Below are 11,750 nucleotides of genomic sequence, written 5' to 3'. Positions count from 1 at the left end.
TTTCCTAAAAACTTAATCAACCACTACAACTTTCTAAAACAAATTTGACCAACCAATATTTGTCAAAGTCAATTACGAATTCAAAAGTATGATTATTCTTGCATAGTAGTCACGAATGATATGTACCAGTTTGGAAAAATGTCGTCGCATTGCACGTTAAGTGTCATCTTCTTTTTGCTTTCTTTTGTTTAACCAAAGCAGTTTTTTATTTGATTAATTACTTCTTCAAATTCATTCACTTATCACACATTATTAGTCACTCATTACAGTCTTACTTTCTCCATTCCATTTCACACGATAGTTTAAAATATCATGGAGTTCTATGAGAAGCTTTGACTATTATCATTGTAGTTGATGTTATACATTATGAAAAAGGAGGGAATGGTAGAGAGAATTACTGAAATTGAAAATCAAACTCTACCAATGAGGTACAAAAATAGCTAACCAACTGAAATATCAAAATTCCTCTTGACTTGAGTACCTTATTAATAGCAAGGAAGGAGAAAAACTTATTTATACTTGGGTGTTTGAATATATTTAATTAATATTCAGAAAGAGGGACTTGAACTTTATTTTTTAAAAAAAGACTAAACTATTCAAAGTTGTGGAGTTTAAGAATCTCACTTGAAAAAAGAGTTAGAAGATTTAAATCTGAATACCACTGTTTCCTTTAGAGTACTCATCCCAACAAAATTTTTCTTTTTCTTTTTTTCAATCAGTTGTTCGATGCATGTACTGGAGCTTCACTAATTCAAATTCGCACTACATATGCCCATTCGGGAAAATACTCCCTACCAAGAATTTCTTTCATACCAAGAGCTTGAAGCTGAGACCACTTGTTGAGGGAGGAGCAGCCTTTGCACCGCATCGGCTTTGTTGGTCAAACAAAGTTTTTCGATATTTCACGTTTGTGTAGTATTTGCATATTCTACCAAAAAAAAGTAGTATTTGCATACAGATGAATGAGTCCCAATTCCCAATATTTCACAAACATAAATATGTACTCCCTTCGTTTAAAAAAGAATGACCTACTTTCTTCTTTAGTTCGTTTAAAAAAGAATGACCCTTTTTTTTTTTTTTGCAATACTTTAATTTTAACTTTCCACATAGCATGTTTAGGACCACAAGATTAAAGGGCATTTTGGTACATTTGACACAACTTTAATTTAAGACCACAAGATTCAAAAGTCTTCTTTATTTTCTTAAATTTTGTGTCAAGTCAAAGTAGGTCATTCTTTTGAAACGGAGGGAATATTATTTTTGACCGAACAGGATGAGGGCTCCAATTTTACTCTAGTATATATATACAATGATGGCCCCAAACTTGATTAGTACTACTTCATATGCGCTATCCAACTTTACACACTGTCAATAGACGCCGAGAACCCGCACAGAGAAGTACTGAATGCGGCTAAGGTGCCCTAAGAAGAGAACATTGGAACTTGCTTAACATTCCCAGTTACTTCAATATAGAACTGTATTACAAGATATCACGTTAACATGCTCATTTTGCTGGTTCATATGGTTCAGAGTAAATTGGTTCAACTGTTGCGACTATTATGTATAGACGCAAAAGTACAAGCATGGCTTTCCTATCTCAAGGATGGATCGCAAATTTCATCAAGTACGATCTACAGGCAAACAGAATATTGGAACCTGACTTGAAACATCAGAACTGAGAACTATATCGTCATTACGGGTGCGCTTTAACGGCGGGTCACGCCCAAGGACATCCGCGATTGGGGGCAACATCATATTGAAGTTTAAATAAGTTATTATTTTTACTAATAAAAATTGTATTAAACATTACTTTATGAATTCAGAAATCATTATTTCTACCATTCTAAGATGTCTCAAAATGGAAAGCATTTCATGCAAATCAGGAAGTGTCAAAATTACACTTCTCATAACTAACAAAGGATCAAAACAATCAATCCAACAAAGTGAAACAAACTATAAAGAAACTGTCCAGCCAACGCTCAATAAATTTACAACTTATCAAAGAAAAACTCGGATTAAAATTCATCCTCAATTATGGTATTTCTCTTGTACAAAACCGGGGGAAAAACAAAGAAAGCTACAACGAAAACTAAGAACGAAATATAGCATACAGTTCTCCAAACTTATGACATCCCGTCTGTCAAAAGGACTGATCTCATCATCGTTCTGACCAACAATCAATTACCAAGACAAATTCTATAGTTGCACTACAAAATGAAGAATGGATTCATCATCATCACAGGATTTGAGCAGCAGTGTTGAGTTTCTCTGCAAAGCTCAGTTGTGTCCTTGTGAGGCTTGCTAAATAGAGCAAGAGCAACTGGTCCTGCAAGGGAAGTAGTATTCAGGTTAAGCCAACCCGATCTGATTTTAGCTTCATTCATATTAAAGGTATAACTGACAAACTCATTAGCACTTAAATTGTTAACTACAAGATTCAAGAAATTTAAGGCGCCAACACAACCACAATAATTCTATGACCACTGACGCCTCCTCATTTTGTGCTTTAAAGCAACTATGGCCCTAAACCCTTTTTTTGTAGCACAAACACTTAATAGTATTGCAACTTGACCCATATGCTACATTCTACTAACATAATGAATCACGATTTTTTGTCCAACATTTACATGCAGTTAATATGAAAGATTATATGAAATTCTATTGTATAAAACTTGAAATTGAAAACAGCAAATAGAATAAAGAGGAAGAGCTGACAGAAGAGTGGGAAGGCCAGGTGATCGGGGTATGAGGGAATTTATATCTTACATTAAAAAAGGGACCAAGACGGGAGTTTTACAAGGAGAAGAAATGGTCAGGAATGAAAAGTACAAGAAACCAGTCCAAGTTCACATAACTAAGACTATTTTCCAGGTTTCCTTACCCAAGACTGATACATCTCAGTTTTTATTTTTTTTAAAACCATTTAAGACTCGGTAAAAGATGTAAGAATACCCAGTGAAATGATGACATGGCTGCCATTATTGCAGGAACTTAAGCTGCTGCTGGTCAATTAAGGGTGATGATTTAGGTTGGACAGGGTGCTATTTTAAACAGGGAAGGAGGAAGAGAAACAGGCCTAGATAGTTAGGGTTAGGGGTAACAACCTGAGGGGTCGAGGGACCAGCAACCGAGGCAAGCGTCCATGGATTCCAAAAATCCATGGACAAGAAGAAAAGGGAAAAATCTATCACTCTGTTCTCATACCTAAAAGTGCTTAAACAGATTGAGAAACTTTATTAGTTTTAGAAGTTGAAGCAGAACTTGCAGAAAGGATTAACCCCAGGCCCAGACCGAAGTTGCCAAAAAGCTAATTGGAGGGGTCACTGAAGTACTTCTTTCCACACATAACTGCCAAAGAGTGATTCCTGGCATCTATAACCACAGTGCATAAAAACTACGGAGATAAACTGATATGTCTACATTTTTTCTTCTTTTCCACTTGGTTAGAGAGGGTGGAGTGGTAATAGGGAAGAAACATGGGAGATCAGCTATTCAAATAAATGGTAAAAAGTAACTACCTGGAGACCATCATTAACAAGCTTATCAAAGTCTTGAGGTGAGAGCTTGGGAAGAGAAGCCACGGTATCAGATATGAACCTTCCGATTTTATTGTCTTGTGGCACGCGTCCTTCCTGCAAAGGAATATCAATATGGCAAATGACTTAAACAGAGGCAGAGAAAGTGCAAAAATTGAGTACTGCAAGTTCAATTACCACAACATCGTCAACATATTTGTAGATGTCATCAATCAGAGCAAGTAATCGTTGCATTGAGGCTTCCATTCCTTCAAGATCATTGGGAAGTTTGTCGACCGCAGTCGTCTTAAGTATATCAACTGAAGTAAAGAAACATAAGAAAACTCCAGTGAGAAACTTCATTGTGCAAAGGAAATTAACATGACTTGTGGCCTCTAACTTTCTCCCACCAAACATAAAGAAGATACTACTTCATACCCCTTCTATTGGAATACATTTAGAGTCCCCCCCCCCCCCCCAAAAAAAAAAAAGAAAAAAGTTCAGTCAACTCCAATTCACTGAAATCAGTTTCAATATGGAAAAAAATGAAACATAAAATTATGCAAAAAAGAAAAGTCTATCCTATATGATATGGGACTTGGGAAGTAAGCTTAAACATACATCCAATCCTTTCAGCTTCAACCATGCGCAGGTCCAATGGAATTTCCTGAAATTGTGCAGCAAGCTGCTGATCTCCAATCGACAAATGTACAGAAACAAAACCTTTTACAGAAGCTTCTCCATTTGTGAATCCAGTGTCAACAGTCATATGTATAGGATTTGTAGTTTCTCTAGAAAAAAACTCATGGATCAAAGCACTGCCACCTGTCACTCCGAAGCCAGTAGAAAACCTGTGAAGTCCAGAGCATCAAACATCCAGAGTTTCATTAGCTTTAGTATTACAAGCTTTGACTCATTCACTACTACATAAAGTAGGAAGTTCACAGGTCAACGGTGGACTTTGGTTGATGAAGTTAATATTCAAGATAAATGGAACTTTAAAGCAGTTACAAAGTATAGACAGATAACAGCAAGAATTCAAGTAAGTGATATGCAACATATAGTTTCCAGTGCCAAGTACTAATTAGTCATGAGGACCAACAAGTAGGTGTATTCTGTTATGGAACCTCATGGATGCCCCAAAAGAAATAAGGAATAAGAGGTTATTCCTTAACTGCGAACACTCTACACGCCCTCAAAAGCTCTCTTATTTCTTTCTCTCCAGACTACCCACATATTGCGACTGGAGAAACCTTCCACACGCTGCTTCTTCTCCTCTGCCTTTTAAAGTTTCAGGTAACAACAGTTCTTCCACAAAGCCAGGCATAATCCATTGTATTCCAAACCTTCTCAAAGTTTTCCACCATAACCAAAAAGCTACCCCATGAAGAAGAACAACCAAGGGTGTGGCCTAGTGGTCAATGAAGTGGATTGAGAACCTGAAGTCTCAGGTTCAAATCCCAGCAAAGGCAAAAAAACTAGGCGATTCTTCCTATGTGGCCTAGCCTTGGTGGACAGAGTTACCTAGCATCTGTTGTTGCTGGCTCGTGGATTTAGTCGAGGTGCAAAAGCTAGCTCGGACACCACAGTTATCAAAAAAAATGTACAATAAGATGAGTCACATCTTCGAGTTCCTTACACACGAAACACCAGCTGATGTAGGTAATCCTCCTCTTTCTCAAGTTCTTCACCAAAATTACCGTTTTATATCACTAACCAAGTGAAAAAACACATCTTTCACAGAAACTTAGGAATCCATGCCGATGAATGTTGAAAAGCTTCCTCTTCACTGATCAAAAGCTTAAAATAACTTAACAGAAAATACCCCATTGTTCCCACCCCCAACATACAAAATAAGGATGATCCTACGGAGTTCTTTTTTTTGTGAAACAATTCAACTAAACTTTGAAATTCAGTCACCTCCCAATATCTTGGGTCTTCCTCCTAAAATTCATGTCCCAAAATACCTCTTTATCTTATAGCCTTCGAACTTGTTAGTCTGAACTTGTTGGACTGTTAACTCCTAATATGAAATTCTGAAAATGCAAGCAGCTCTCTGGGAATATCCCCTTGTATCCTTGTTCTCACTAGCACTACAGCATTCAATTCTTCCACACCTACTAATTGCAGAAGATGCTTTCTCTTTCCTTCTAAGGTCACAACTCACAAGACCAAAAGTATAAGGGGAGGATGAATGCACATTTAAACCCTACGGGAATACAGTACAATTGGTAGATATGAGAACTAAGTTGCTCGGACTCTTCAAAAATGTCTACGGGTGCGTGTCGGATCCTCCAAAAATAGTGTCTTTCCGAAGGATCTGACACGGGTGTGGCAACATTTTTGGAGAGTCCGAGCAACTTAGTATGAGTATTCTAAAAAGTGGAGCAGAAGAAGGAAGCGGACTATTAGTCCCATGGTGGGGGCACCAGCCCCTAGAGCATTGTATATCACCGAATATAAAAAATACTGAACAATATATTTATGTATTGTATCTATGATGCATAAACACACATATATAGCATGGTCAGATACTTCAAATAAAATCTAGAATGAAAATGATAAAAGATGAAGGACAGAGGATACAAAGCGTAAAGCATTTCTAGAACTCATTAAGCCTCATGAAATTTTAGCAACATACAGTCATCTGTTAGAGCAATACAGAAAAGTCTCCAAAATCTGGAAATAATTGGAGCTAAGACAAAAGAGGGAAAGGTGGAATTACCATCCGACAATGACTTCCTTTGGATTCACCTTCTGATGAGATGACAACATATTGTGGTGGTAATCAATATCCAAGGCAACCTAAAATGAAAGATAAAATGCCAAAAGAATATCATCCAGAGTACTCGAGAAAACCATCTAGAAAGAAGTAAAATCCATACCTTTCACAAAAAGAAAAAAATACAGTCCATAATAGAAATGTGATTTTCTCTCATATTGCAAGCAAAGTTAAGAACATTAAGACAACAAAGAGAAAAGGGAAAGGAAGACGATAAGCAATTTAGCAGAAACTACTCTGCCTCTATCGCAATGTCATTAAAGACTTGCTTCAGGTAGGCTTACGCTCAATACAACGCAAACTAAGCACTTAATCAGTGTTGTCACAGGCAAAAACCATAGGAAACTGACCAAGGTTAATGGGCCCTTGAGCGCAAATCAGAATTAAAATATGAGCTTTAATAAAGAAAGATAAAATGAAAAAAAGTAACAATAAACACGAAAAACAATCACATTAAAAAGGAAAATGAAAAATAATTACAGCTAAGTGAAATGGATGAAGTAAAAATTATTAAATTAAACTTTAAGATCGCACATAATTATTTAGATGCAGTTCTATGTTTTAGCCAACTCAATTGACTTATACTAACTTCATATTTAAAATATTGATAAGGCAAAGTTTTTAACTTCAGATAAATTTCCTTATCACAAGTAACAAACTTATTCATAAAGTTACTTTTTCTGATAACCGTGCTTATTCATAAAGTTTCTTTCACAATCAATATGTCTTTCTGCCTGTTATATTTACTGTTTATAGACAACCTCTTCAAGATAGAACCCATGGGCATTGCCATGCATGATTAGTACCTTGATACCTACGCTGAAGTGGCATCCAAGTGAGGAAAACACCCATCTTGAGCTTCATGTAGCGTCAGGCTTAAGCGTGTCTCATATGAGACTAATAGCATTAGGTGCTTTGACTTGTTTAGACATCTACTTTTAGCTGAGGCACCGTCTTTAAGTCAAGCATATTAACACTCAAATGATTATCTTGAAAATGGCATCAGTAAAATAAAGCACTGCAAATGAGTGAACTGCACAGGTATAGTAGGAATGGATACGACTAAGAAACTAGAAATAGGAAATTTAAAAGAAATAGTACAAAAGCACTAGACATTGATATCACTTGGAAACTTAAATCTTCATTTTTGTATATCAGAGATACAAATGGGTAGTTGAGTTTGATTTATAGGGTTTTGTATAAGGTATATTGATTTATAGGGTTTCTAGTTCATATTCCACTTACTGAAGTGTCTTAAAATCTTAAATGTGTGTTTCTAGTATTTTTCACATTATACGTGCATGTTTTATTCTTTTTCTACAGTTGCGCCTTTTTGCATCATAGCACATGCTTTGACCACACTTCATGCTTAAGCTCTAGTAGAAGCGCCTTTTATGCTTTTTGCATTTGAAAACACTTCATTGAAGATATAGTTTTTTAGAATGAACACTTTATTGAAGATATATTTTTTCAGAATGAACACTTTATTGAAGAAAATACGCAAGATCTCTCAAGTTTCATCTCTATATGCATATCAGAACAACCAGTTCTTTTTCTGGCAAAGTAAGTAATCACAACAAATCAAATTAGATACATATAAAGGTGATCCATGTTAGCTCCTTTTTACATATCTATTTATTAGTACTGAAATTTTTTACTTAGAACCATTTTCCCTGTATTACAAGTAGCTAAAGGACCAATAGTATACCGCCTCCATACTATCATCTTCTTTTATTGCAATACAGAACCTTTCTATTTAGTTTACTATTGAGTGGTTCAATAACTATTAGCATATCACAAAGTACAACTTTGCAACCTCCAAATAAGTATTTGCTACTATGTAGAATCATATGAAAAGGAGACGGGGACACACTCAAGAAGTAGAGCTGTCAATACGGGTTGGCCCAACCCATCTAGGCTAGCCCATACGGGCTTTGAGTTTGACGGGTCAGGCCGGGCTGGCCCATTTAAATGACGGGCCAAAAAACACCAAGCCCACGCTATTACCCTGTGGGCTGCGGGCCTCACGGGCCAGCCCACTTTTTAAAAAATAATATTTTATAATTTAATTTTACACTGTTAATAAACATAAATATTTATCACACAATAACACATAGTATTAATGTTTGTTAATCAAAAGGGAGCCAGAGCTCGAATCACCCAAAGTAGGAAGAAAACAAAGAGGTGGCACTACTCAATTGAAAACATCACGGTTGAAAGTCGATGGCGCGTTGAAGGAGATATAGTGAAGAGGAGGCGGATAGCTGAACTAAGGAAATTAGGAAAGTGAAGAGTACAATGTACTCTTTATGTTTTAGTGGTAGATATTTAATTATTTTATTATTTATTAGATAGGAAAGTAAGAAACTTTCTAGTTTCCATTTTCTTTGTTAATGGAACTGGTCAATGGTCATCATTGGACTTGATTGTTTTTTAACTCTTTTATTATTTTTTAGTATTTTATTTTATTTTTAAATTATTCATTATTTGACTGACGGGCCGACCCACGGGCTAGCCCAACCCACATTCCTCAAGCCCTACGGGCCATGGGCTTATCCGGGCCGGGCTAAAAAGCCCTGTTCTTAAATGGGCTGCAAAAATTGAAGCCCACCCTATCAAATTACAGGCCGGGCTGGGCTGGCCCACCGGGCCTTGGCCCATATTGACGGCTCTACCAGGAAGGCTTTCAACAGTGCTTTATCCATGCTTAAGAGAGAGATTCCAGAGGATTTCAATATGTCTTCTCATGGAAAAGGAAATAAGAAAGTAGAAAATGTATATTGAAGAAAGACGCTTCTTTACCCACATTCTTGTCTCGTCTATATGCATTTACCTTCCTCGCATCTGTTGTGTGGATTGATAATGGCCACCATGAAATCAGTAAGCATAACAATGGCATTTAAAATGTGAGGAAACATAAAATAAAGACATTGTTCCGGTGAACATCAATCTATATACAGTGAAGTAGGATCACTCTCTCCTGTCAAAGTCATTGCCTCTGTATCAAGCTGCAATATGATCAGGGCTACCTTCTATTCAGTTATTGATTAGATGGTTGATTTCTTTCTAATTTGTTGCAGAAGTATTTCGTGTTACACACACATGGTGCCAAAATTACAATTTCCTATACAACAATTAATCATATCAAGTATCTTGGGGCTATAACTCAAGGAGATGGGAAGATTGACGATGATGTCGCACATCATATTGAAGCAGTGGTAGGAGAAATGGAATCTCACATCCTATGTACTGTACGAGAAGAATGTATCGCCAAGGCATAAAGAATAAAGATAAGTTCAGCAGAGGGGTGGTTCAACCAACATTGTTGTATGAGGCAGATTGTTGTATGAGGCAGAGTGTTCGCCATTCAAAAATACCTAAATTCAAATGAAGGTAGTGGATATGAGGATGCACAGATGGATGCCTGCACACACGCGAAGAGATATGATTAGGAACGAAGTTATACACGGCAAGGTGGAGTCGCATCAATGGAGGACAAGATGAGAAAAGTGAGGCTGAGATGGTTCAGACATGTGAAAAGGAGGTGTGAGGACGCAGCAATTAGAAAGTGAGAGAGGGTGGTTGTAGCATGTGTTAGGAAAGGTATAGGTAGACCGAAGAAGAACGAGAGAGGTGATTAGACTGGATATGGCACAGCTTCAGCTGACTGAGGACATGATCTTCGTATAATTGAGATCGAGAATTAGGATAGAAGGTTAGTAGGTAGCTAAGTGTTGTCGCATTCTGTGGGGGAGAGGGAGTGAGCTAGCCTCCTCTAATCCTTCTAGGAGTAGTATTTAGTTATTGCGTAGTTTTTTATACTTTGATGTGTATTGCTATCTTTAGTTGCATTTGTGTATCTTGCTACTTTGATGTCTTTTAATTTACAATCCTATCGGACACTTTCCTTTTGAGCCAAGGGTCTCTTGGAAACAACTTCTCTACCTTATAGAGGCACCTCATGTCTCCATACATTCTACTTCCCTAGACTCCAATTGTGGAATTACATTGTGTATGTTGTTGCAATAATTGACGTGTTGATTGATACAATCAATAAAATTAGCAACTTCTGGCAATTATGTCATTCTGCTTTTCTTCCATTGCATTAGCACAATACTTTTCATTAAAATCATTTGTTTGTTACACTAGAACTATAATCCTTTGTAAGCCCCCAAAAAAAAAAACAGAAAGACACACTTTAAGCTATAGAGGAAGCACTACTATTGTATATTAATTATATAACATCCATTTGTTTAGTATTTTCTATACATGGTTAACCATTAGCCTATGCATACAAATCACATTTGTACAAGAAATCATTCACAATTTCTTCACTTGAACTTACAACCGCAATAAAGAAACTAAGCTAGATTTATCCAAAAAATACTCTACAGCATAGTCACTTCTCCCAATCTTCTTCTCATTTTCCCTTCCTATAGCTTTCGTCCAAGTCATCATTTAAGAAAAAAAAAGATAGTGAAACTAGCAGGTTATCAGTGTTCATTACAAGTACAAAAAGACGACCGAAATCGACCATAAAAATGAAAAAGTGAAAATAGTTAATCTAAAGAAAATTGAGAATTGCACCTGATCTTGTGACTCGCTATGCGGAACGGCGTATGAATTGCGAATGTCAACAGTACCGTCCGGTAATACTGAACCGAGAAGAGTACCGATGATTCGGTCGGCTTGATCGGGACGTCTGACATAGCAGTCACATATGTTGAATATGACAAGAGGATGAACCTTAGCGGATAAGGCAGTTGAAGATGGTGCAAATTGCAATATCGTATGATCACTCGACGCCATTCTTCTTTCTCGCGAACAACAGCAAAGAGAAGAGGGAAAGAGGAGACGGTAGAGGGAGGAGTAGTGTTGCTAGGGTTTTCGCGTAAGGAGTGCAATAGATTGAGAGGAGAGTTGGGCCGTGGCTAATCACTTTACTGGGGCTCAAGTTCAGAAATGGTATTAAAATGGGCTCTACTTTAGACACAATAAAGCAAGGGGTTGAGGTAGGGAGAAAAATAATTTCCAATTAAAAAAGGGGGACAAGTGGGTCGCACAAACTTGTTCCTAAAAAAATTAAGTCCCTTGAATAATTGGGATAGTTGTGGGACAACTATGTTAGTTGTCTGAACAACTTCGCACAGTTGTTAAATAACTTCTCTCAGTTGTCGAACAACTATGCCTAGTTGTTCAACAACTAGGTGCAGTTGTAGAACAACTGTGCCTAGTTGTTGAACAACTTGCGCAGTTGTTGAACAACTACCAAAGTTGTTCTACAACTGAGACAAGTTATTCGAATGGAAAAACTTCAAAAAAAAAAACTCAAAAAAATTTGTCCCTCCCACCTAATTTAAAAAACTTGAAGGACTCCTACTTAATTGGACAACTTATTTGTCCTTTTTAATCCAAAGTCCCTGAGGTAGGGGTGGGCGTTCGGTATTCAGTTC

General features: G+C 36.9%; 1 protein-coding gene across 1 annotated transcript; it reads right to left on the bottom strand.

Annotated features, from left to right (window-relative positions):
* Nucleotides 1–1,987: 1,987 nt before the first annotated feature.
* On the bottom strand, nucleotides 1,988–11,285 carry LOC107867921 (eukaryotic translation initiation factor 3 subunit F). The gene is made up of 6 exons (XM_016714412.2): nucleotides 10,885–11,285; nucleotides 6,241–6,320; nucleotides 4,137–4,366; nucleotides 3,714–3,835; nucleotides 3,519–3,632; nucleotides 1,988–2,326 (listed from the first exon to the last, which is right to left on the bottom strand). Exons 1-6 carry the CDS (start codon nucleotides 11,104–11,106, stop codon nucleotides 2,237–2,239), a joined length of 858 nt encoding a protein of 285 aa, XP_016569898.1. The 5' UTR covers nucleotides 11,107–11,285; the 3' UTR covers nucleotides 1,988–2,236.
* Between the last annotated feature and the right edge of the window lie 465 nt (nucleotides 11,286–11,750).

This window comes from Capsicum annuum, chromosome 4 (genome assembly GCF_002878395.1).
Source record: "Capsicum annuum cultivar UCD-10X-F1 chromosome 4, UCD10Xv1.1, whole genome shotgun sequence".
In the NCBI taxonomy this organism is placed as follows: domain Eukaryota; kingdom Viridiplantae; phylum Streptophyta; class Magnoliopsida; order Solanales; family Solanaceae; genus Capsicum; species Capsicum annuum.
The sequence above is the reverse complement of the archived record's forward strand: the minus strand, read 5'-3'. Positions and strand labels throughout refer to the sequence as shown.